The 26,803-nt window shown below is 41.9% G+C and overlaps 3 protein-coding genes across 3 annotated transcripts; 2 read left to right on the forward strand and 1 right to left on the reverse strand.

Annotated features, from left to right (window-relative positions):
- Positions 1–303: 303 nt before the first annotated feature.
- LOC143418267 (uncharacterized) lies at positions 304–2,326 on the forward strand. Its single transcript, XM_076882791.1, has 4 exons — positions 304–539; positions 774–1,056; positions 1,238–1,722; positions 2,311–2,326. Exons 1-4 carry the CDS (start codon positions 304–306, stop codon positions 2,324–2,326), a joined length of 1,020 nt encoding a protein of 339 aa, XP_076738906.1.
- Positions 2,327–8,533: 6,207 nt separating this feature from the next.
- On the reverse strand, positions 8,534–16,163 carry luc7l3 (LUC7-like 3 pre-mRNA splicing factor). Its single transcript, XM_004558468.3, has 11 exons — positions 15,904–16,163; positions 15,135–15,201; positions 14,986–15,025; positions 14,718–14,862; positions 14,480–14,554; positions 13,382–13,486; positions 12,933–13,094; positions 12,377–12,780; positions 12,006–12,196; positions 10,878–11,092; positions 8,534–9,213 (listed from the first exon to the last, which is right to left on the reverse strand). Exons 1-10 carry the CDS (start codon positions 16,000–16,002, stop codon positions 10,911–10,913), a joined length of 1,470 nt encoding a protein of 489 aa, XP_004558525.1. The 5' UTR covers positions 16,003–16,163; the 3' UTR covers positions 8,534–9,213; positions 10,878–10,910.
- A 1,573-nt stretch (positions 16,164–17,736) lies between these two features.
- ankrd40 (ankyrin repeat domain 40) lies at positions 17,737–24,726 on the forward strand. Its single transcript, XM_004558466.3, has 5 exons — positions 17,737–18,251; positions 18,801–18,949; positions 19,314–19,946; positions 20,866–21,047; positions 22,228–24,726. Exons 1-5 carry the CDS (start codon positions 18,118–18,120, stop codon positions 22,369–22,371), a joined length of 1,242 nt encoding a protein of 413 aa, XP_004558523.1. The 5' UTR covers positions 17,737–18,117; the 3' UTR covers positions 22,372–24,726.
- The last annotated feature ends 2,077 nt before the right edge of the window (positions 24,727–26,803 follow it).

Consider the following 26,803-nt stretch of genomic DNA (forward strand, 5'->3'; position numbering starts at 1 on the left):
AAGCGCTGCTTTGCACCCCAGTACCAATTATGCAACACTCCTACTCCTTTATGCAACACACCTACCCCTTTATGCAACACACATGGTCCTGCATGCTACACTCTATTTCATACATAAGACACTTCGCTCACAAAATGAAATCTCAGGGTGCCATTCGGAAAACACATGTATCCAAAATACAAAACACATCGGGTAATTGCAACCACTCAAATATACACCTGAAGGCACGTACTTGCAAAACCGAACACCAATTAGCCAACTACAAAAAGCCCTCAGCGTAGCCATTTCAAGAACTTTGCAAGCATGGATGGAGGGAGAGCAAGAGGAAGAGGAAGAGGTAGAGGAGGAGGAGGAGGAAGAGGAGGAGAAGGCCGAAGAGGCCATGAACGGACCCATATTTCTGATGAAATAAGAGCAACTTTGGTGGACCATGTCATCAACCATGGCCTGACTATGAGGGAAGCTGGGCAGAGAGTCCACCCACATCTAAGCCGCTTCACAGTGGCATCTGTAATACGAACATTCCGACTAGAAAACAGGTATGTCTTCACCTCCATACCTTCTGCTCTACTCAGATGGTTTTATAGCACTGTTCTACAGTATATCACATTACCATATCAAGTGTACGGGGTGCTAATGCTCCTTTTGCAGCCAAAGTGGCTGATTCCTTATATTGAAGTACAGTGTTGTACAGTGGATGACACAGTACATACAGTAAAGTACTGTAAGAAAAATAAGCAAACCGATGACAATATGTGGTTGTATTCCTCCAGAATGACCCGAAGACCTTCTGGGGGAGGACGGCAACGCCTGTTCACACAACAGCAGGAACTTGCCGTTGTGGACCTAGTGAGGGCAGACAATGCCATCCGTCTCCACCAGCTACGACGGAAAATACTTGCAGACAGGCGAGTGTTCAGCAACATAGACCATGTGAGCATCACCACCATCAGACGCATCTTGGGTAAACACAGCATCACCATGAAGCAGCTCTACAGAGTCCCATTCGAGAGGAACAGTGACAGGGTCAAAGGACTTCGAGCTGAATATGTACGGGTACGTGTAACTGTCCCTTACATTTACAATAGAGTATTGGTGAAGTCCAGTAGCAGCTGAATATGTACCATATCAGTACCACATGGATCTATTCTGAGGGCTACACAGGTACCTGTGTGATGGGGTGAGGGTGCCGTATGTGTAGCACTGTAGTACAGTGACATGTTCCCCTTTTTTTCAGAGAATCTTGGCCATGGATGGAGCTGCACAGCCTCATGAATACATTTTCATTGATGAAGCTGGATTCGACCTGAGCAAAACAAGACGACGGGGTCGTAATGTAATTGGCCAAAGGGCAATTGTGCACGTCCCAGGGCAGCGCGGGGGAAACATCACATTATGTGCCGCCATATGCCTTCGAGGGCTTCTGCACCATCATGCAATACTAGGTCCATACAATAGCCAACACATACTCACATTTCTAGATGCTCTCCATGATATAGTTGTACAGAACAGACCAGATCAGCCCAGGTTTGTGGTGATATGGGATCATGTCAGTTTCCATCGGGCTGCTCTGGTCCAGGCCTGGTTCTCCAACCACAATCAATTTGAAGTGGTATACTTGCCCCCTTACTCACCATTTTTAAACCCTATTGAGGATTTTTTTAGGCTTGGAGATGACGTGTATATGACCGCCAACCACATGCCCGCATGCCTCTTCTGCAGGCAATGGAACAGGCCTGCGGCGACATTCAGGTGACAGCAATCCATGGATGGTTTCGACATGCAAGAGGATATTTTCCCCGGTGCCCAGCGGGAGAGGACACTGCTTGCGATGTTGATGAGGTCCTGTGGCCAGACCCCAACAGACGGCGGGATCCATGAGCCCACTTATGCACAATTGTCATGATTTTTTGTTTACAGTATAGTGTTTTTTCTATTGCAGTATTATTGTGTTGTGGTTTTTTTTTTTTTTGCTTTATCTGAATTCATGGTACTGCGATGTACACTATTGAGTAGGTCTATTTGCGTTTTTGGTTGTTTGGAAATGTGTCTCCTGTAAATGTGCCTTCTGAATACACAATGGAAATCAAGGACTGCAGTGTTTTATGTAAAGAAGACTAGTGTGTTCCCCCTGATCTGTAAGTGTTTGCATATGATGCAAGTATGTGTCATTTTGTCAACAGAGTTACATTTTGACAGAGGAATGTTAGGTTTTGATAGCAGAGTTTAGGTTTTGGGAGTGGAGTTTCATTTTGGCACAGATGTGTATGGTATATTTCCCAGTGTTGTGTCGTGTTTACTTGTGTTTAGAGTTTTGGCACAATGAGCGACGTTTTGCCAAATGTGTTCAAGCAACGGGCAAAAACTGTAATTTTAAAGTACTGTGAAAACTCTTTTCCACATGACACCACCCAGATTAGGAAGAGATAGCTCAAGAGTTATTGAGTAAAGCTTGATGTGATGGAGAGGGGGCGGACAAGAAGTCTTGAAGCAAGACAACTTGACATGTTATAAATGTCTCCAATAATTACCTTTTTTTTTTTAACAATAAAAGCACCCAAATCCTATTGAGGTATGTGACACATAACACTTGGCTCAATGCTGCATCCATACTGATGAAAACACAATGAGTGGGTAAAAGGCAATAAACCTTGGGGACAATGATCACTAGTGACTGACAAAGATTAGAATACGAGCATCATGGATTCAGCATGTAATGAGAAAGCTCTGGGTGCCACAGCCTGAGATCAATAACTAAACACAGGGGACGCTAATGGTCTTCTAATGATGCTGCAGCTCATCAAAGTGTTAAAAAATTCACCCATCTCAAGTACGCAGAAACAAACATGCATTTGTTTGTTCACCTTTGTCATCTGTGGCTTCACATGAATGAAAATAACCATTTCTTCCAGTGCTGCCCATTTCATTGTTTTGCATTAGTCAGACAGACTTTGGTGGTAATTGTTATTTGTTCGGCTTCAGCTCTCCTCCGGGTTTATCTGCCCCTCTAGCCGTGCGAGGAAACACTGAGGCAGGTAGCTCTGTGTGCAGAGTTATCTTCATTTCACCTGGTGCATATTTCTGCAACTGTCGGTTGTTATGGTACAAATTAGGCAAGGTCACTTGAGCCGTTGCCATGGAGACAAGGTTACACCAGGGGATGATTTGATCTCGCCCTGAATTTCCACATGTGTCAGTGAATGTGTTCTTCATGAGAACACGGTGATCCCACCAGCATATCAGATGCAGCGATTTACCCTTAAACCGAATCTGAAAGTAAAGCTTTTGTTGTTTTTGCAAATCCTGACAGTTTCTCTTTTTCTCTTTCTGACTTTAAAGTTCCTCTGTAATATATTAGCAATTTCTTTCTTTTTTTGTTATGCTTATCAGGAGCATTTCTTCCTACTTATTCCTTTTTCTTTGCATCACTACCTGTGCAGCTTTCAGATGAGGAAAGAGGACAGGGGACAGTCTTGTCTTCAGAAGGACTTTGATGCTCTGGTGGAAGGACTGAAAACTCTCACTGGCTTCCATCCTGGCTCTGGCTCATCTATGGCCAGAAATGCAAACACTGCAGGACGAAAAAGGAAAAAAAAAAGATAGAGAGAGCATGAAGGAAGAGATAGAAAGAAAGACAAAAAGAAAGCTGCTGGGCTCTTACTTGTCGATTCTGAGCCCATTCCTGTGGTGGAGCCATCTGCTGAGGGAAGAAGACGAGAGAGATGGAGCGCAGTGCAAAAACTAAGCCATGATCCACTCCAACTCCATTGCTGTTAATGAAATTTTACATTTTACACTGCGCAGAAAAAAATCCCCCACAGGATTCTTACATGAAAACACAGACATTTGAAACAAACACAGAAAAACAAGTTCCCATACAATTGAAAAAGAATGGCAGTGTAATCTGTGATACTGATAACACTGTGTTAGAGAAGCAAGCACTCAAATCTGCAGCAGGCTTACCTAACCTTTACCGTGCAGAGTGCAAACTAGAAGACAGACCGTGTGGGTCCATGCTGGCATAACAATTATGCTTCTTGTTAAAGAAAAGTCTTTCTTGTTTAAGACAAGACTGTTTGAGGCAGGAGCCAAGGTTTTTACTGAGCTCCTGGAGATTTATTTTGTTTTAAGGCAAGGCAGTTTTTCCAAAAAACTACATCTTTCCTGTGCATCACATTCAAAAGCCACCTTCATACAAGCATGTGGCGTATATGTATAGTATGCTCCTTCTTAAGGAGAACCAGGTAGCTCAGAAATGTCACACTAGTGCTGTGCGATACTGCAAATTTTGGTAGTGATCCGATACTGAACAAATACAGGACTGATATAAATATGTATGTAGGGGAAAGCAGTGTGTCGTGATTAATGAGATGAATCTAGATGTATTTTAATGAACACTAAATTTTACTTATTTTGAAAGTGGGTTTTTAGGAGTCCTGAAAATGTAAATATGCCTGTCACTGAAGGACTTTGGGTCAGCTTGTGTTGTTTAAATGCGCTGTAGCATATAAATAAACTACACATGAAAGTAAAAACAAAAAGGTTCAGACATTTTTTATAGTGCGGGTTTGAGGTATTTTTTTTCACACAATTCAGTGGGCTAAATACTGCACTTATCATGCTAGTATTGATCTGATACCAATATCAGCATTGGTATCAATATTATCAATACTGGGATTGATCCGCCCACCTCTGTCTGATACTGCTACAGAGGACACACAGCCACTGGACACTGGGTTTAATAGCAAGGAAATACTGATTGTTGGTCTGGGTATGAAAAACCACATGGGGTTGTTGTTCTGTTCAAAGCTGCTGTGCAAGACAAATGTAAACTTGGCACGTGTAAAAAAATATCTGTATACCTTCAGAGTTTTGCTGAACTCCTCTTGGATTGGTGGTGCCACAGTTGTGCAAGAAGTATGCAGTTGGCATTAGTTCAGCACAAATGACAGATGCCTTAAGGACATGACTGACAGCTGACATAAGCTGCGAGCGCGTGTTGCAGTTTCGATTATTAATCAGACAGCATGCCAACAGCGCTGATGAATTGCCTGCTCTGCTGCATAATCTATGTGCTGCTTTCCCCCTCGACCTTCACTTCGGATCGACCGGCTGTCTATGTGAAAGAGAGTAAAAGTAGGGAAAAGAGAAGACAATCTATCTCCATTATTCTTTTTTTTAAACCAGGTTATTTAACATCACACCAGGCTGACTCGCTCCTTGTTTCCTGCTCTATCACTTTTTCAATTTCCCCTGTCTTTTCAGCTCACTATCTTCCTGTTGTTGCTTCCCTCGCCTGTTTTTTGCTCTAACTCTTACCCTGGGGAAATACTGCTTTGCTAATGACGTGCAGATTGTGTTGCAGAGAGTGGGATGGCAGCGTTGTCTCAGTGTGACACTGTTTCAAAGAATTTACTGTTCTTGGTGTTCCTCCCCGCTCCTGCATGAACTGGGATGCAATAATAGACACAACATGTCTGATATATAATACTGTATCTGCAATGCTGTGAGGCAACTTCCTCACACATTTTGCAGTTTAAGCCATTCAGAAAAAAAGCTAAATACTGCCTCCTGCTGTTCAGCGTGGCAAAAGCCTAGTGCTTCACTATATTAATCTATAAAATAACTTTCAAAGTTGCATGTACAGAAAAATAAACCATGCTTATTGGTCGCTCCCTTATGTGAAGCTCTGTGCTTCTCCTAAGTATGTTCTCCCATTCACGGGCCATTGTTTTATATTCCGGTATCAGTCCCAGAAGTCAACAGACCACATGAAGCCCACCTGCTGCGTTGGTGTTCAGGGACAGGTGAGGCCACCCAGAGCCAGAAGGCTCAGGCAGCAACATGCAGTGAAGCTGAGCAGTCACACGAGACCGACAGAATCAGAGGTCACAGCTGGGGCCGGTTCAGGTGAACAATCAAGCATGGTCATGTGTAATTGACTTATAATTTGGTTATGACCTTTCAAACGCATATTGAACTCTAATAGACTCAACTCAAATACATGATTAGCCAAACCACATTTTTCTCTGGGAAGCAGCTCTGGACACAGCTGACTGAGTAATGAGGATCCGATTATTGATCGCTCTCTTGCTAAACTGGTCACTTTATGACAGATAAAGTTCACATCTGCAACCTGTAGTCAAAGACCACCTACATGTCTACAAAATCAAGTGTCTACCTTTGTTAGCATCTCCATAAGTTTTGCGTTTTTGAGCTAAAACAGCAGTGCGTACCAATTATGCGCTCATGAACTATGACCCAGAGAGCCAGGGTTTTAATACATAAAAACCTCTAATTGCATGAACTTGTTTGGAGAGACTAACTACTACTACTACTTTCTGTCCTGTAAGTTTTTTCGCTCCGCTGCACTAACTCTCTCCTAATTTGCAAAGCAAGAACTGGGTTTTCCTCTCTCACTGTAGCACGAGAACATATGAGACATTGGTACTCAAAAAGACAGTCAGAGAGGGGTCAGGCTGCAGGGAAAGGGAAGGAAAGGCTGCGACTAATTTGCATATTTATAGTCCTGCACATACTAAATGAGGCAGTGATGTGGGGTTACATCTAAGCTATTTGAATGAATCATTTCCCTTTTTTGGGGGGGGGGGGGGCAAAAAAATCCAAATATGTAATTTTGATGAACTGAGATGAGTTTTAGACATTTAATCAATCACAGGAAGATTTTTTCGTCAAGCCTCATTACCATCACTTCTAACACGAGGGTAAGCTTGCTTAAGACCATTGTCTTTGTTTTGATATGTTGCTAATCTGTAGCATGTTGTGCTTTTGTAACAGCAGATGGGATAACAACCATTTTAATCCATTTCTGCTGTTTCCTTTCTTGGCTCGAGTCCAGACTGTGGTGAATCTGCAGGGTATGGGTAATACAACCCCCCCGGCTGTTCGGCGACCTGTATACAGGAATTAGACTCAAATGAACTGTGACAAACCCCTGCCACTCTCTCTACAGGCACCTGGTTTGGAAAGGTCATTTCCATGCAAAACACGCCTGACCTGTGGGCACTGTGAGCGACATGGACGTGCATGGGGGAATGAGTGAAACCTTTTTTTCTGCATGACATTATGAGCTCAGGTAAATACAATGTGCATAGATTTGTGTTGGTGTCCTAGCAACTAATATATGGCTATGTTCATTATTGAGAAGGGGGCAAATCATAGATCTCTGTGACATGTAAAAGTGAGCAAGAGGCGTTTGCAGTTGCTAATAAATCAACATTTTCTTTTATTCCCCCACTTTGGTCGTTCCAGGCAGGTGGCTTCTGGCCAGCATCTGCGTTGCTTGCTGAGTTGGCAGTATCAGAATGCCTCTGCTGTCTGTTCAGTATTGATTAGAAAAGATGAACTCAAAGCTATCTGGAGGGACAATTTTTGATTTTAATGTGTGTACAGATAGACTTACTGGACCTTGCACAACATATGCAGTTTACTGCTGAGCAAGGTGAAAGTATGATTCAAAGGTGATTCTTAGAAATGCACAGAATACATTTTACGTTTGATTTTGCACAGACAGGAATCTGCAGGAATCGGTTTTCTCAAGGAAGCATTTAAAAAAGTGGCTAGTGCTGCTTAAACCACCAACAAAATCACATTTATTAATAGTTTAGCGTTATTTGGAAATAAAGCTAATCAATTTCTGAGAGTTCTCCCTTCACAAGCTTATGAACTTGGAGTGACATCCCAGTCTTAATCCACAGGGTTTAATATGATGTCGACCTACCCCTTACAGCTACAACAGCCTCAACTCTTCTGGGAAGGTTTTTTACGAGGGTGTTTATGGGAATTTTTGACCATTCTTCCAGAAGCACATTTGTGAGGTCAGCCACTGATGTCGGATGATACGTCCTGGTTCTAGTCTCCAGTTCATCACAAAGCCTTTCTTTTGGACACATTCGCAGAAATCATTGCAGCACCTTCATGCCTGGGTGTAGCCAGTGAGGTGATTGGAACACCCGAATTCAATTATTAATTATTTGGTACTTTAACTTTGGATTACAGGAATTCTGTTGTTTTTTTTGTTTACAGTTATGAAGCATATTAAAAATATAACAAATATTGAGCTCAGCTCTGAAACAGTAGCTATAACCACATGCAGGCCACTCCGTCTTCTATGGACCATCTAAACCCATGCAAACTGGAAAACAGCTGATTTTAAGGCTTCTGCAAATGAACCAAATTAAAAGTTTCTTACTTTGATAATAAAAGATTTAGCAGCCTATTGAATTCACACAAACTGATCAAAGTAATTATGGGAAGACTTAAATTACACATTGGATGTTGATCAAATATTCACGTTGTATTTGGCAGATGGTACAATTCACTAGGAAAACCGTCAGTGAAAAAATATTTGGGAAAAAAAAAAAAGATGTAAATCCAGCTGCAGATCAAACATGCTAATGAGACTGCAGCACTGGTGGTGAAAGCACATCTGTCTGTTTTTACCTCTGCCACTGACTCAGGACTAGTTTGTGTGTACATATCCACACTGGATAAAACAAAAAACAAAACACCCTTGACAAGATTTTGCTTTTTATTCATCGTGGTACAACATGGACAATAAAAGCAGGGCAAAAAAAGAAACAAATTAAGTCTCCAAAATTGATCAAAATTAAATCAGAGTATTTTACAGTTATGGAACAAGAGCGATCAAAATGAGCTCTAAAGTAGAGGAGAAAAGAAGACACTGCTTGTCTCAAAAGGTCTAACACTGTACATACGCTTCAACTGACTTTAAAAAAAAGAAAAGAAGGGGGGTCAGGAAGTGAAGTAGAACCTGACAAATCAATACAAACCACAAGCACTGTTCATTTTATTTTATTTTCACTAAATGCCAAGAAACACGGAGGATGTGGAAAGAGTTTCAAAATAAAAAACAAAAATCCATAAAGAGTTTCTCTAAGTTTGGTTTGTTAAGTGCTGTCTGGCTGACATCTTGACCAGTAAAATCAGATAAACAGATGAACCACAACTATCCTTATCCAGCCAAAAGATGGACAGGTAATGGAACAAGAAAAATCGATGCAATCTGTCCTTTCTCCTCATTTTTACGCGTTTTTATTTATTTTCATGTTTCTTTAAATAAGCCATTACACATTTGTGGTTCACCTTGTTTTTAAGCAGCGAAGTATCAGGTTCAGGGTAAGGATGGGTGCACTCTTCAACTTCTTCCTCAACCAGATATTCCAGCTTCCCCTGTTGAGCATAAAGAAACGTCCACAAAATGCGATGTTAGCCAGGGTCCCACAACATCCGCTTGTAGCAACGACTGCTGCCACTCAAACAACAACAATTTACAAAGTCATTTGATAGTCAAATTTCCCTCAAGAGACACTGCTAATAATGCACAAAGCTATCCATTTACTAGCACAACAGACACTTGAAGTCTTGACTGCATTTGGCCAAAATTCCCTGAGATTATTTTGTTTTCTGTACATTTTGCACAAGTTTGCAATTTAAAGAAGCTCTTCAGGAGCTGCCTCAAGTCTAAACCTGAACTTAGTGTCAAAACTACAATATCTGCTTTGCCAAAGAGGAAATGCACTTGATATGTTTTTTTAAGTGTAAAATTACAAACACCTGAGCAAATTACATTTTTAAAAACACACGAACGAAGCACTGCGGAAAAGCACACATCAGCAACGATTTCCAATTTGGCAAAGGAATATGAGGCAGGCTGTCTGTGCATCTGTGTCTCTCTGACAATCCTATCGCACATTCTCCCCAAACATGTTTGAAAGTTAACAAATAGGAAAACAAAGAAGGCACAATTAAAAGTATATGTGACACAATCAAGCTTTCAAGTTCATGTTCTGGAGAAGTACACAATTTGCTTTTTTTTTTTTTTTTCCTGACAGGCAACAGCATTCAGAAATGGATGTGGGTAGAGAAAGGAGTACCTGGGGTGAGTACCTGCACAGTTTGAGAGTCAGAGAGTATCCATGATTTTTAATTTGCCCTTTTCTCATGTGGTCTCGCTCACAACACCAACGCTGTGTGAGGTATGGAAGTCAGCTGCAATTCATTCGATAAACCCTACCCTCCAGTTAGTTAGGTTACGTTAGACCCCCGGTGCTTTAACACCCCCCAAACACACACTGGCATGGCATCATCAGGCACAGTACGCTGGACAACAATTCCATGGCAATTGCGTTATAAATATGGCAAAATAAATAGCTTCTTTGTGACAAAAAAAACCAAAAACCTCTGACCAAGGCTGTGTGTTCACCTGTGCGTTTACATATGAGCAGGAGAAAACGCCAAGGTTTTTAAATGGAAACATGTACACACACAGTGACTGGTTTTCCTCCCTATATGGATTATTACAGCAACAAATAGCAATTATTACATTTTGCTACTTCAAAGTAAAAAAAACAAAAGATAAATAAATATAAAAATAAATAAATAAAAGAAACAAGTAAATACAGGCAGGAAATCTTGACTGGATGCGTTAACTTTTTCTGCCATTTTGTCCACAAAGACAAATATACATCTATAAGGATCAAAAACCGATACAAAACGAGGGGTACCTCTGGGCATGTTTGCTCAGGACTACACTGGCCTTTCCCTCTTGGCTTTGTGTGAATGATTTCTACCTTCTTCTCATTCATCGGGCCTAGTCCTTCATCTTCAGTGCATACTTATGATGCACTATTCAAAAACAGGATAAAGATATTTGCATATAGTACATAAGACAAAATCACAGGCATTGAACTGAACATAAACAGGGTGGGAGAGCAGGGGTGAGAGGGTGGGTAAAGGGAGATGGGAAAGGTGGGTAGGGGAGGGGACGTGAGAGGGGAGGGTGGAGGGGGTTGGGTTGAGAGCCAGGGGAGGTGTGAGGAGGAGGACGCACTTACCTGAGCCTGATCTGAGGTCCTATCAGATCAGTTTTAATTGGACTGAGTGTCACCTTCAGAATGGAGGAGCTCTTGCTGGCCGTTTAGCAGAGGGGAGAAGGCAGCCGCCTCCGTCTGCATCGGTTCCGCTTCTGAAGAAGCCTTGATGGCGGCTGCATCTCCGTCTGAGTGCTTGTCTTTCTTAGAGCTGCTCCTCTCCTCTGTACCCTTACGGTCTGAAGAAAAACAAAAGAGAAAACATTGCACACATTAGCAAGAAATGTTTGCACAACCTCAGATTAAACTGTCTTATTAAAGAGTTCAACAGGTGCTTGTTGATGCACAAATGTTCAGTAGGATTGTGTCGAGCTCTGGCTCACCTCTTTCATTTGTTATGGGTACAGACTGCTGCAGGACTTCTTATGGGAACAGCTTGATTGTGTAAGTAGGTTTTCTGGGTAAGCACCAAACAAACTGCCCTTTATTGGCATTAGCAAAATTATCTGTGCCTGAATATTATGCATTAGTAATCCTACTACTTCTCATTTATGGAATACTGTCCTAAACAGACAAAAGAGGGAGACTGTACAATTACCGCTCATGTAGTCTAAAAGATACATAACAAGTGCTTTGTGTGAAGTGCTTTATGTAACATAATTTCAAACTACAATAGGTTTCTTTTAAATTCATATTGATACATTTTTAAAATTAGTTGCTCCACAGTGTAGTGGTTTAAACATTCACCTAACAAGGAGAAAATCTGGGGTTTGATCCCGGGAAGAGACACAAACCTCTTTCGGGTAGAAGACAACTCGCATAAAAAACTGCCAAATCAAATATGTGGAGCTACTCATTGTGACTCATTGAGAGCAGCCAAAAGTCTCACTAGGATTTTTTTCTCCATCTCAATGAGACTTTTACCTGGATGCATAATAAAATGCTTTTTCCAGTGTTGAAGAAATTCCCTCAAGGTATTCCTAATATAGACCTGCCTTTCACCATGTGAAACAGGCTCCAGCCCCCCATTTTAACCCTGAACTAGATAAGTGGAAGAGCACAGATAAATGGAGGGATGGTATTCAACATATATTGTTTGGAAGGACAGCGGATGATGAGGAAGCAACAAACACAAAAATAATCAGACGGTACCTTTGTCTTTTGATGACCGCTCTCTGTCTCTCTCCTTTTCCCGATCCCTGTCCCGGTCCTTGCTTCGGCTACGGCTGCGGTGGCGGTGAGATTTGCGCTCTGAGCTACGCGATCTCCTTCTGTCACGACTTCGGGAGCGGCGTTTCCTGTCGGAGCGTTCACGGCTGCGTCTTCTCTCTCTGTCCCGGCTCCTACAGAAAAGGCAAGAAAAAGTGCTGTGGTTAAAATGATTTTTGAGAAAATAATCATTCAGAATTATAAATATATCATCCCTCATGTTTTAAATTGTAACATTTCATTGGATTCTGCTTTATGTGTGACATTTCCGTGACTATAAATCCAAGTGCAACGCTCAGTCCGGTCAGTCGTACCTGCTACGTTTGCGTTCCCTGTCCTTGTCTCTGCTCCTGGACCTCCGGCGCTCGCGGGATCTACTCCGTTTCCTGTCCGATGCTCGACTGGAGTGGCGGCTGCCAGAGTGGCTTCGACGTGCCCTCCTATCCCTCTCTCTGTCCCTGTCCCTCTCCCTGTCCCTCTCTCTTTCTCTGTCCCGCTCTCTCTCCCTCTCTCTTTCTCTGTCTCTCTCCCTTTCACGCTCTCGCTCTCTCTCTCGTTCCCTCTCCTTCTCTCGCTCTTTTTCGCGCTCCTTCTCCTTCTCTTCCCCCTCTTTGCGCTTTTTCTCCCTTTCCTCCCTCTCCCGTTCCCGCTCTTCTCGTTCTCTTTTGAGGGCTGGGTTTTCACCCTGAGGGTCTTCAGAGCGACGGTGCAGTTTTTCCTGAGAATACAAAAACATTACATATTATATAATTTCTAACATTTGCAGACATTTTTAAACAACAACACCAAGCATGGTTGAATTGAAACACTCTTTCAAGCAGCTCAAGTTTGTAAAAAGTTCTAGATACAAGAATGACACAATCCTGTCACCTTGAGCTCCTCTACAGTGGATTTGATCTTGGCGTAGCCCATGTGCTGCTTCCCCATCAAGTGGTCGTCCACTCGGGACTGTGCATCGCCCACAATGAGGAAGGCCCCACACACCTCACACACTTCCATCTGTTTCTCCTGGGCAGCAAAGCTCTCGATGGTCTGGATTGAAAGGACATAAATTTGTTATTAGACATCAAAACAAACAATAAGGAAACATTTCTGATTTGCATCATAGCTGCCTGCCCAGCTCGCACAGATTTTACTTTACGAGTATTAATAACAAATACAGCTACAGTGAAAAATAACTTTTAGCTCACCGGCTGGGTTTAAACTTGTATTTGAAATGGAATTAAACTCATGTTAACTGACTGATAGTAGGTGATGCTCATGTTATGCTATCTTAAGCTGTGTTTGTAGGCTGATTAGCCCAGGGTAAACTGACTCACCGAGGGGGTGGAGCTGAGTAGTTCCCTCTCCTCCTTCAGCTGCTCCACCAGTTTCATCATTCCCTGGGCCTCCTCCACTCGGCCCTCAGAGCCCAGTTCCTCAATCTGAGAAAAAGACAAAAGCCATGTTACAATGTCACGACTTGATTTATGGAGTGCATATAAGAATTTAGGGAGTTTTATTTTAAATAATGTGATCTGTAACACAGTCAGGGAAAAGCATCTGAAATGTCATACAGTCTAGAGTGCATGCACAAAAACAACTGTGGTCACAACAGGTAGCTGTTCCTGTTTTAATGCTTTCAAGTCTGAAGTCAGCTTACACTTAGATCAGTGTGAACAGCAACATGTTTCCTTATTTTGCCAAAGGGTTCAAAATCTCCTTCCACAGATTACATTTGTTTATTATTCAATTATTTTAAAGAGAAACTGCACAAGGCTGGGTAGCAATGAACCTCCTGACAGGACAGCCTTTATCAGACTTGTACTCTAATGTAGTCTTCTTTTCAAATGCATGTACAGTTAGCCATGCACTCCACACACCTTCTAAATTCACAAATTTTGGTCGAACAGTGAAGCTGCAGAGGTTCAGAGGGAGTTAAATTAGAGGAGTTTTAATATATGTGGTAAACCAGCCGAGGTAATGCAGACCGCACAAGAGAGGTGAAGACATGAGTGCGGACAGGGAGGTGTGGGTAGAAATGAGTGTCAGGGGTGATTTGTAACAGAACGATAGCAGCTAGAGTGAAGGGTTAGGATTATCAGCTGGTAGTCGCACCTGCTATGATGTATGAGTTAAACTCAGTTTAGAGCTCAAGGAGGCTGAGTTAAAGATGTTGAAATATTCATTGGGAGAACCCAGGAAGGAAGACTTATAGATGTAGAGGAGGAGGACATGCTGAGAGTTAGCGTGACAGGGGAGGATGCTAGTAATAAGGTCAGAGGAAGGCAGGTGTTCCACTGTGACAAACCCTAAAGCAAGGCACTGGAAGAGGAACTTGTAGGAGACCGTCAGATATCCTGATGCAAGAAGACCAACCCGCGTTCAAATCTTTCAGTTTTTCTCAAACACTACCAATTTAAAGATTTCGGGCAAACCTGCACAACCAGGTCTTCGATCTTCTCTGTTAGAACCTGGACTTTCTCCTCATTCTTTCCTGATGGACCAGGGCCCTACAGAATGAATACATGAGTACAATTAAGTTCAATGAATCCTAAGCAGAAACATACAGGTAATGTTATTTTCTTTTAGATTCATAACTTGCACTGTGGTCCGAGAAAACATGAAGATGCACAGAAGAGTTTGAGAATGATGTTCTCAATTAAAAGCACCAACCCCTGCATTCTGCTGAGCCTGGGAAAGCGCAAGCCGGGCATGCCCTCTGCGGATCCGCCGCTCCACTTCTGCCAGGAGTGACTGCAGATAGCGCAAGAAATCTCGCTCATAACCTTCCTTCATGAAGCGAGAGCTTTTCTCATACCTGGATATAACAACACAGAATTGGTTAGTTATGTGTAACATATCAAGCCAAAAAAACAAACAAACAAACAAACAAAAAAAAAAACGGAAAGAAAAAGGAAAAAAAGCCAAAATAAGAACTTACATTTTTCGAAGATTTTCATCATGGATTTTCTCACACGGACCTGGAAACCCAAATCAATAAACATATTATTGTCGAATAGTTGTTTGTTAAATCTCAAGGGCTTTGTCCAGATTATAATACATTTTGGGAATACAAAGTTCCCAACTTACCCAAGTCAGAGCGGGTGTTTGTGAATAACTCAGCAGGGCAGAAGCCACACAAATAGTACCGACAGACCTTAATAAAAGAAAACATATCAAACAATTTTATGTAAATTTTGCTTCCATAGTAGATTACATTGGATTAAGTGACAGCATGTTACTTACACCAACTGAGCAAATGAATGTGGTAGTCGTATAAATTCACCTAATCAATTTCTGCTTGAACTAAGAACACAAAAAATACCCACAACACTGCAAGTGCAACAAAAACACAACAGCATGGAAAACAGTATTTATTACTAATATTAAATATTAATGCCAAATTACATACAAAGCAACATGTATGTAACTGTATTTAGTCTTGAGACATCGCAATGCCAGTTTATGCAATAAGCAGAGCATAACCTTTAGAGAACGTAATGCAGGTCCTTTCACACATTAGCACGTCGAAATCATTTGTATTAACACAGTTAAACTATTATCTCAACTATACCTAGAAAACAAGTTGCTAAAACTGAAGTGAGCCCAATGAAACCCTTTAAGAATGACCAAACCGTGATGCTAATCTCGCTAACACGCGTGCTCAAGCACCACTGACTCAAACCGCCCGCTTTTCGCCATCGATTCTGTGCGTGAATCGAAAATTTTTAATTTGGAGGCCATACCGCCTAAACTAGCCGGTACCCACCGCGCACGCCATGCACGCTTATTTTGGACACCTCACGGCTAATAGGTTTTAAAACTAGCTAAGCTAATGGTAGCTAGAATGCTAACTTACGCTCTCGTCGTCCCAGCGTACGTTAGACCGCTTCTCATCAGGGGCCAAGTTTCTATCTCGACCCATCAACTCGTCGAGTAACTGGGCGGCAGAAAGCATTATTCCTGCAGGAATGTAGCCTTAATTTAAAGTACTACAATAATATCCAGAAGGCCCAATTTACACCATCTGCTGCGCGAAGTACTTCTAATCAAAATGGCAGACCTTGTAACAACAACGCCCGCTAACAGTCCGAATACAACTAGCCCAGGAGCTGCTCCCGCGGCCTCTGAACCGGAAGTACTAGTCTGACCATCGTGTCCAGGATTCAGTTCTCCGTTTCGTGCCGCAAACTTTACCATTGATCAAAAACGGACAAAATGTGCAATTTCTATTTATATTTTGACCAGAAGCCGATGTTGCGGCACTGCGTATGGTTATACCTTGTTTTATTTTGAAAGTTTACAACGGAAGCAACTTCAGAGTAGTCTGATGAGCTTGGAAAGAAAACCGTCTGGACTTCTTTAAGTTTCTTGAAGACAAATGCCACATTGAAGAGCCAGATTATGGTGGTGTGTGAAAAATATCATCAGAGGCTATCACACAAGGGCATTCAGACTAATGTTATTTTCCACTAGTACTGGATCTTTATTTGATACTGTAATATATAATGTTTACTTGTTGCTTTTACTCAGTTCCCATCGGTCACACTAAAAACGTCAAACTCAGTGAATGTTGATCACAACAAGCACACGCGAAGCTTTATGACTGCATATTTCACAGTTGCAGTGCTATGACATCATCAAAATCTATCTCAGTGATGCAGATTTTACCAGATCTGATTACTGCCAGGAATGATTAATAAATGCATACTTTTGTGACTTCCGTGCTGACCAAATATTTATTAAGGCAAGTCCACATAAATTTCCTGTTAATGTCCCCAATGTGTTTTAGTTTTCCTCTGTCACACCAACCGTCTGCATGTCCTCCTTCACTCCATCTATGAACTGTAACTTTGCCTCCTCTCCTTTCATTTAACCATACATCATAACAGGTCTTACTACCATCTAGTAACTCATTTCAACTCCCTCTGAGTTTCTATGCACCTCTACAGCAACACTCAGAGCAAGCATTGCATCTTTTTACATCCAGTAGTGCCTCAAAAAAATTTTTTATAGGGTGGTCATATGGGTCATATTAGTGTCCAGAGCCTTACATACAATCCACTATTCTCCTTTGCCACTTCTCTTTGCTGTACACCCAGCCTCCCAGTACTCATGTCTACTTTTTCTTTGCTAACCTCTTCCTTTAAATGCTTTCTCGTACTTCCGTATTTTACCACTAAGACTCCTTATCTTCTTTCCTCTCGTCTTCTTGCAGTTTCCCTCGCCACTCACAGAGTCTGAAATTGTGATTCTTTAAAATTGCTGCCTTGCAGCTGTAGTATCCCCGGTGTATCTTACGCCAAAGTTCAAGTTAGTGTAGTATCGTGGGTGTTTGCTCCCCTCTAGTGGCATACTGAAGAAATGCAGCATAAAAATGTACTGCAAGTTTAAAACCAGTATTTATAACTTTATTAAAACGGATATAAAAACAAAAGTAACAGGTGTGCTTGGGACAAATAATCAACAGCTGTTTTAGCTTTTTCTGGACTGGGTATTATAAGTGTAGGGAGGTTTATTCCAGCTTGTCTGCAACACGTGTGAGTCAAAAACAGTTAAAGTACTTTGAACTTTTATCTCCCAGTTATTTCCTTATTCATGACAGCTAACGGCAGTATCACACAATTTACGTGGGGAAACGCACTGGCTACGCGATTCCTCGGAGGGGAACTAACATTCGTGCTCACTGTTGTCACATCTAAAGATGCTCCCCCCCCCAGATGAGGCGGCGGTGTTTTTGGCAGTGGATCGACGAAGCTCTGACACTACTGCTTGATTGAATGAGTTTATAGCGAGTGCATGCGGTGCCACTGTAACGCGAACTAACAGCAGAAACACGCGGCGGGCACACGGCTTGACGTGTGAACGCCAGAGACGGTCAACACGTAGTTGAAATAGCCAAAGCGATTTGCTGCCATAAGCTAGCACCTCGTCGAGCTAGCCAGTAGGTAAGGTTAGCCTGGTAGCTAATGCTAGCTGTAACCAGTATATTTAGCTAATTAGTATTGGCAACATAATTCGCGTGGTCTTTGCGTGTCCTATGAGCGCACGTCGCTAGCCGTGTGAACCAAAAATGTCCACAAATTCGCTGGATAAAGAGCTACAGGAGCAGCTGAGAGAGGCGTCTGCCATCGGGGATATCGATGAAGTGCGGGCGTTAGTGGAGAGTGGGGTTAATGTCAACTCACAAAACGAAATCAACGGATGGTGAGTGTTTTCACCGATTTATAGTAGTATTTGTTCGGTCGCGACTGCAGCCGGCCAGGAGTTGAGTGCAGTCATTGCAGAGCAAAGCTACAGGGATTAAAAACACTGCTCAGCGTTATCCTATTACGCCAAAGAGGGCTTGTTAATCAGCCGGCGCTGCCACTTTTAGCTTTTCTTTAAAACCAGCAATCAAGCAAAATATTGAGTAAAGTGGCTGCTTCAAACACAAGCTTGTTCTCTTTGCTATAGCCTGATTACTGAGTTCGGAAACACTAACCAACCTTTGATTATTCATTTTTCACGCATGCGCCCATCATCAGTTACTTTGCACCCGTAAAGAACCAAGTAGAGTTATGTCGAGATTTTGGTTAAAGTTTAAAGTAATATATACATTATTTATATTTTTCCATTTGTATGCCAGTGCCACACACTATAGCTAGCTTAATGAGAGGTGGTACCACTTGAGTGATACAGTATATTTCTGTTGTTATTGTTCCTTTTCTTTTTGTACACCACTAAATTCTTTTGTTTCTCCAATAATCCCTGCAGGACATGCTTACACTGGGCATGCAAGAGGAATCACAAGCACATAGTGTCCTACTTACTCAGTTGTGGAGCGGACAAAGACATCCTCACAGCTAAGGATGAGTTAGCGTCACAACTGACATCCAAGCCGGAGATCAAAAGACTGTTAGGAGGTAAAGTCAACATTTCTCACTCTGCTGCTCCCTGTGTCACATTGGTGACACTGGGCTGGTTACGGTTCAGGTCGTAGAGCAGGTTGTCCACCAGTTGTAGATTCAGTGGATCGATACCCGGCTCCTCTGATCTGCATGCTGAAGCTTTCTTGGGCATCATCAATGTGTGAATGTTAGGAAGTGCTTAGGCATAGATAAAAGTACTGCATGAATGTGTAAGTGTAATTGAGTGAGTGAAGTGTATATCTATAATCAGTTATAACACTGGGTATTTGTGTTGACGCATTTGCTGCAGTCTTTGCTATTGTTTCGAGTCTATTTGCAGAAAATAATCCCCCCTCTTTTGTGATCATTATTACAACAGTTGAGGTGGAGGAAGTGCCTGAAGTGAAGGAGCCCGAGTTGCCAATCGTCCCAAACTACCTGTCTAACCCGCCCTTTATGTATTCCAAGATGGACAAGAACTCAGAGGTGATTCACCTTACACAAAACGGTTCTGGAGAGCACGCTGAAGACACGCAGAGTGATTCGGCATCTCTTTCACCAACACACGAGCCTCCTCGGAAACTCGTCTTCGATGCCTCCGCTCCTTCCTCAAATCCCACCATCAACCACAGCCAAGCCCAGACTGGGGAGTTCATCCCTGTGAACGAGCAGAACGGTGTCTCACCCAGCACGGCTGCTTCCCACAGTCACACTGTCGTTAACTGCACGGTGCCCATGGACCTATCAGTCGAGCCTCACCTTGTCAACCACGCCGACTACCCGCACACAGTGGTGCACAACGGCACCGTGTGTTCGCCTCCACTGGCCTCACCCAGTCCCAGCTTGGCTAGCAACGGCGGGAGCCAGGTCCAAGCCCCAGTGGCCAGCACAAACCCGACTGTGAGCAGACAGCAGTCTATCCCGCAGCAACTGAGTTACGGCCAGGCTGGTGGTGCCATGCCAGCCTTCCAGCCTTTCTTTTTCACCAGCACCTTCCCTGTCAATGTACAAGGTGGGTTTACTGTGAATTAAAGATTAAAATAACAGGAAATATTTATCTCAATTTCAAACACATTAAGTGGGAAGAAACAACTCCGCTGGTTTACTCTGAAGTGTCGAGGTGCAGCACCACAAGTATCAGCACATTTTTCTAATAGACATGATGAGTGGTTTACTTTTTATATATCTTGTTTGTTTAATGCTTATGCAAATAGAAATATAAAAACAACAGCATGGATTATTTTCTAGAAACTGCATGCTGTAAGGATTTCTTAGCTGAGAGTAGTGACTTACTCCTTGGCTAGCAAAGCCCCATTAAATTATTGCACACTGCTAAACGCCCGCTGGTGTCAGGCGTAGCAGGGTGAAGAAAGAACCAGGCTCTTTGACACTTTGTCGGTGAATGTTCTGACAGTAAAACTTTCATGTGGCATGGCAGTATGGATATTTGCAGCCGAGTTACTAATAATATCACAGATATAACAACTTAATTTGACTCCATGATGTCGTCGACCTGTCAAACCAGAAGCTGATCTTTATGACAAAATATAACCAGCATGTGTTCTTTATTAATGTGCTTTCATAAAAACTAAACAGACCCTTTCTTTTCACTTTTTAAATGATCAGTAAATGAACTGTTCAGAAAGAATATTCAGTCTCTCATAATAGTACAAAGCATTCATAAGATGCTGCTGTCTGAGCACAGACAGAAAAATCATATATTTGCATTTCCACAGGTTACATGTTACCATGTCTGCTTGAGATTACCAAAACTTCTCAACCACTTTGAGCTGTAGAGAAAGTTCAAATGGTTCCTGAAAGATAAGAATTATTGTATAATTTTACAGCCAAAATGACAAGATGCACCAGGCGCCTGTGTGATACTTTGCTGGTTAATGTAAAGATGTATTGCTTTTGTTCTCTCTCTCTAGAGTTGGTACTGAAGGTGCGTATCCAGAACCCCAGTGCGCGGGAGAACGACTTCATTGAGGTGGAGCTGGACCGCCAGGAGCTCACCTATCGTTCCCTTCTACGAGTCTGTTGCCGTGAGTTGGATATCAGCGCCGAGCACGTGGAGAAGATCCGCAAGCTGCCCAACACTATGCTGAGAAAGGTACAGACACAAAAGCCTGCTTACTCTGTGTAGGCTGATGATGTTATTGTACAGTGTCATCTTAGATGTGGAAAGACAATTTCAGCCATTTAAAGGCTTTTTTTCCTCTTTATTATTATTTCTTGTGCTCATTTAAAGGTAACCATGAGACGGATAGTATAACAAACAAATTCAGTGGAGGGGAAAAAGTGGAATATATTTAGTCTGCTGTCTGTGTGGTTACAAAATTGGCCTCACTCTATGAAACTTTGAAACTTTAAACCTTTAAACAAAAGGTTGTTGTGAATATTATAGGTTGCCATATCCAAGGACTGTGCGACATTTTCTGCTACTGTGTAATTTCGTGCAAAATACACACCTAATGAAAATGCACCAAAGCCACTCTCAGGCTGACGTGTTGTATATAATGCATGCTTAGTATCTGCCTAGCACAGAAATGCCACCTGTCCTGTTAGGTTAGGAATATATTCAAAACTATTCAGATTTTTAGTCTCACTGCTTTCCTCTGTCTGACTCATGCATGTGACACTCTCTAAATCTCTTAATCTGTAGTTTGTGAGCCACTTTAACTTTCCATTGAAACCTTCCCACCCCCGTCGGTACACTGTGTTCATGTTCTTTTATGTCCAAATGATGACTGCGTGATCAAATTAGAATGAATATATAAAGACAAAGCTGCAGCATGTAGGGCTGCAACAAGTGGTTCGTTTTGTTTTCTCTTTACATTCGTTGTTTAGTCTGTGAAAATTCAAAGTAGCTGAAAGTGGTTCTGTATTGTAGTCCAACCCCAGCGTGACCCAAACTGAACTCCACTGACATAAAAAGACAAGAAGCTTTGGGCTTTACACAGCTAAGCATCAGTTACGTAAAATTATTGAAGGCATAAGTAAGCTATCTCAGGTCTGTGTCTCTTGATTGGTTAAACCTTCATATTTAAAAATAATTGAGGGGGGTACGTGCACTGGGTGGTAGATTTCAGTAAGGAGGTCTGCTCTCAGCAACAACACACACAGTTCTGTGCTATTGTGTTAGTTTAGAATTCAGTGATTCCATTTTTCTTTCTTTGGTCATATCCATGTCCTCTCTACTTTATGGATGTCCATGAAAAAAAGATTTAACTTGAACTTGTTGAAACTGTAGTGTTGACGATTTTAAATGCGACTATCTGTCCCCTGACCAGGACAAGGACGTGGCTCGGTTGCAGGACTTTCAGGAGCTGGAGATCGTGTTGGAGAAAGCAGAAGGCCTGTCCCTCTTCTCTGGGTCTGGGGGCCTAACAGACAGACCCTGCTACAACATGAAAGCCTCCCGACTCACCTACTAGAGCTCCCAAAAAGCTGGAAGTCCCCCTGCTTACAGTGGGCTTCTATAGCTACCCTCAAGCAACCATAACTAGTTGCCTGCCCAGGTCCCTCATTACAGTTTTGTTCAGCTTTGGTGTTTTGCCAGTTTAACTAACTGGGAATCTTTTTTTTTTTTCCCCCCCAGACTGTAGCTTATTGTTTGCCTCCTGTCCTCCTCTGACACTCACGCTGCTTTTGTGTACCCAAACCAGTTCTAAGTGATTACTGATGCATGGTGCCCTCGATGACTTGCAGAAGTATTCGGACACCTCTCTCATCTCTTTAGCTCTTTTCTCTCCTCCCACTGCACTTTGTGCCAAGGCTCCAGTAGGACAACAGAGGAGGACACTGGCTTGTCTTCCTTATGGGCTGGACTTGAACGGGATTCTGCAATAGCCTTATATGGACACATTTCTATACTGGTTCAGGCTGTGGTCTGAGAAGACAGAGGGCAACAGGAAGGATTTGCATAACTCTAACTGATAAGATAATCAAGTCAACAGAACAGGACCAGGCGCAGCACAGTGGACGTGACCTGTTGAGTGATATCACACATACTGGCTCCAGTACACACTTTCATATATGCTGTAGGCAAAAAACTGTGTGGTTTTTTTTTTTGTTTTTGTTTTTTTTCCTGCAGTGTATCTGCTCTTGGCCTAATTCTCAAGGTGGATTTAATCTTACAACAGGTGACATTTGAAGTATCGCTGGACTAATTTTACTTGTATTAGACGATAGCAGAGATGACGCTTTAATCTCTTTCCCACAGGGATGGACACGTTTGAGCAGGAGTACTCATTTCCCTGCATAGTGACACCATTCAGTTGTACACTGTGGTAAAGGAAGATCTAGTTATGTTTGTTTATTCACGTAAGACTTAAATGTTGGAGATAAAACTGCAGCCACTTGAAACTGCCCCCCCCCCTTATTTTTTCTTTTTCTCTTTAAACAAATGTCACTTTTGCTTTGCAGGGTATGTTAATCTGTTTCGTCACTAAAAAACTTATTGTCAACTGTGAAGGGTTCCTATTTAATTTACAATTATACTAATAAAGCAAGACCACGAATAACGCTTTAGGCTGACGAGGCTCGAGTCCCAGCAGAGGTTGCGGACGACGCTCCGTTTCGTTTTTCTGTGAGTTCGAATGTATTCAGTTGTTGTCCATACGTTTAAATGTGTCAGGATTGAAACCAAAAACTAATCTAGCCAGCAAAGATGCTAACCACACAAAAGAAGGCATCCTCGACTGAAATTCAACTCCAGGAAGGAATGAAACAGGAGATTGCTAAGGACCTGGGGGGTTTGTTTTTTATGATTCAGTGCTTCCTCGTTGCGAAAATAATATTACAAATAGCACTGTTACTTCAATTCAAACCTAAACTCGTATATGGTGACTAGATTTTTTTTTTTTTTTTTTAAGTAAAGGAGTATAAATGGCTTTAGTTCTACCAGCAAGGCCTGTCTAGTGCTAGTTAGACCTTTTTAAAAATTTGAATACACAACAAAAAAATCAAAGTAATGTAAGATGATGATTAACACTAATAGGAAAGCTAATTGTTAAACTGGTGAAGAGGCACAGCCACGTCGTGTTAGATGGTAATGTTTTATGCTGCTTTCATCGACACATAATCCTTTAATTCACAATGCTGGGGCTCGTTTCTTTTAAGCAGTGCTGGCGGACGCCGCTCAAGTCCTGCAATCGTTTTCTTACCCAGTGGTAACTGTTTACTGTTCAACTGTATTACCTGAAGCTCTTACTGTATTTATATGTTTTATATTTTTTAATTAATTTGTATGTATGTTTGAAACCAGCTAGGCCTGTTGTTTTGTGTCAAAAAAAAGTGTTTCAGAGGAGTTCAAAAAGTGGCGGGGTGGGGGGGTGCGGTGATGCTGAAGCTAAGTGCAATGTGTGGGGAGGAGGAAGGTGTTTCAGAGGTTTTCGTGAAGGTGAAAGGAGGTCGACGGAGTGCTTAGTTTATGTTCCAAACTATTTTAAAATGCTTTATTAAGTGAAGTTGTGCCACGTGTGTCAGGCAGGAGCTCGGTTGAGAAAGTGGGGACGGTTTGCGTCCCGGTGAATGAGAGCAGCATGTTTGCAGTCGGTTTTTATGGAGTCGTCTTTGATTCTGTGGGAAGCGATGACTAACGTTGTATTTGTTGGGTTGCTTATTGTTCTAGAAAAAGCAGTTTGACTTAACCTATGCATTCAGAGTCTGATATTTTTATATACAGTACGTCCTGTGTACTTGTAGAATTAATCTTGGGCACTGTTAATTTTGTTTGTTTTTGTTTCTGATGACCTGTATGTTCTTTGATAAAGCATGGTATATCTCCATCTGACTAATTGTTTGAATATCTACACTGAACTCTTCCTTTTACATGTGTTGTGTTGCAGGTTTAACTGAAATTAAATGTGTTTCAGGTGACAACCACAAGAGGGCACACATGAGAAAATACAGGCATCGGAAGAGCCACATATAGGAGGACTAGTGTGATAATCTAAAGATTTTTCTAAATTTCTTTGAGTTCACTACAGTCATTAATCTGAGCTTGTTTAAATACTGGACTATTTTAGCTTCACACTGAAACGAATCAATTTTTAGTTATCTGCTCTTTGTGTCTGGGGAGTCATTTAAATACTGTTCAGTTCTAATCTTTATACTGTCGCATAGGACAGTTATGGATGTGACCTGTCACGGTAAGCTTTCTCAGTCTTTGCTACATTAATGGTTTCATTATTGTCATTTAGAAGTGTAGCAGGGTAAGCAGGTAAATAAGGAAGCTTTAACCCCTCCCCTTTTTTTCCCTTTTAAACAAATATCACTTTTGCTCTGTAATGCAAACAGAGATACTGTGTGTATTACAGCCTAAACGTTGATTCTAATAAACATCAGAACATCAGAATATTTTTCCATTTGTATGTTGTTAGCTATACAAATCCAAATCTAAGTATAATAAAACCACAGGGAAGTATATTAAACTCTTACCAAGGTACATTTGATAAGATGATTCTCATAGTGTCATCACATTGCTCATAGCTTGCATACATCAATCAGCCAGTCAGGAGTCAAGGAGTTGCTTGACATTTACATTTTAAATGCTGCCGTTACAGTTATATGCCACTTCATTAGGTACACTTTGCCAGTAGTGGACTGATCCGATTCAGAGCTGCCGTTGTTCTTCGTGGCATAGATTCAACAAGGTGCTGAAAACATTCCTCGGAAATGTTGGGCCATATCGACATGGTAGCATCTGATGTCAATCTCCCTGTTCTGCCACATCCCAAAGGTGCTCTGTTGGATTGTGATCTGGTGACTGTGGAAGCCCTTTGAGTGCAGGCAACTTATTGCCACGCTCAAGATTCATGATGTGATCTTTGTGAGCTCGCTTGTTATCCTGCTGGAAGCAGCCATCAGAAGATGGATACACTTTTCATAAAAGGATGACCATGGTCAGCAATAATATTCAGGTAGGCTGTGGTATTTAAACAATGCATAATTGGTACTAAGGGGCCGAAAATTTGCCATGAAAATAACCTTCGCACCATCGCAGCACCATCACCAGCCTGAACTGTTGAAACAAGGCAGGATGGGTCCATGCTTTCATGCTGTTGATGTTAAATTGTGACCCTGCCATCTGAATGATTGTTGGACAAAGTGGCATTTTTTTCCCAGTCTTTTTTCCTTGTTTGTGGAATTGTGTGAATTGTAACCTCTGTTTCCTGTTCTTAGCTGACAGGGGTGGCGCCGAGGTGTGGCTTTCTGCTGCTGTAGCCCATCTGCTTCAAAATTCAAGGTGTTGTGCATTCAGACATGCTCTTCTGCATACCTTGGCTGTAAGAAGTGATTATTTGAGTTATTGTTGCCTCATCAGCTTGAAGCTGTGTGGCTATTCTCTGTCTTCTGACATGAAGGCTCTTTTGCTCAGAGAACTGCTGCTCACTGGATTATTTTCTCTTTTTCTCAAACCAATCTCTTTAAAGCCAAGAAATAGTTATGTTCTGATACTCAGTTTAAAGGCTAGCAGGTCATCGTGACCATGTCTACTTACCTAAAGCTACAGAGTTGCTGCCATGTGATTGGCTGATTAGATGTTAGTGTTAACGAGTAGTTAATCAGGTACATGAAGTGGCCGTTGAGTGTACTTTAGGCATTTATTTCAAGATATGATAAAATGAGATATCGCGCTAATCGCTCCGTGCTGCTACGCCATCCAGCTGTGGTTAAGTTCATTTTACTTTAACGTTTGCACAGCAAGCCAGTGTTGTGCATCGTTCTGGTATGGACTTAGCTGACAACACATTTTGTTATGTTCCTTTTTGGTTTTAAAGAACATAAACATCACCTAAGTCCTGATACTTGTATGTGTGAAATCCTTAACCTTTTCAGCGAAATGAATACAGCGGCGTTCAT

This window comes from Maylandia zebra, linkage group LG4 (assembly GCF_041146795.1).
Source record: "Maylandia zebra isolate NMK-2024a linkage group LG4, Mzebra_GT3a, whole genome shotgun sequence".
NCBI classification, from domain to species: domain Eukaryota; kingdom Metazoa; phylum Chordata; class Actinopteri; order Cichliformes; family Cichlidae; genus Maylandia; species Maylandia zebra.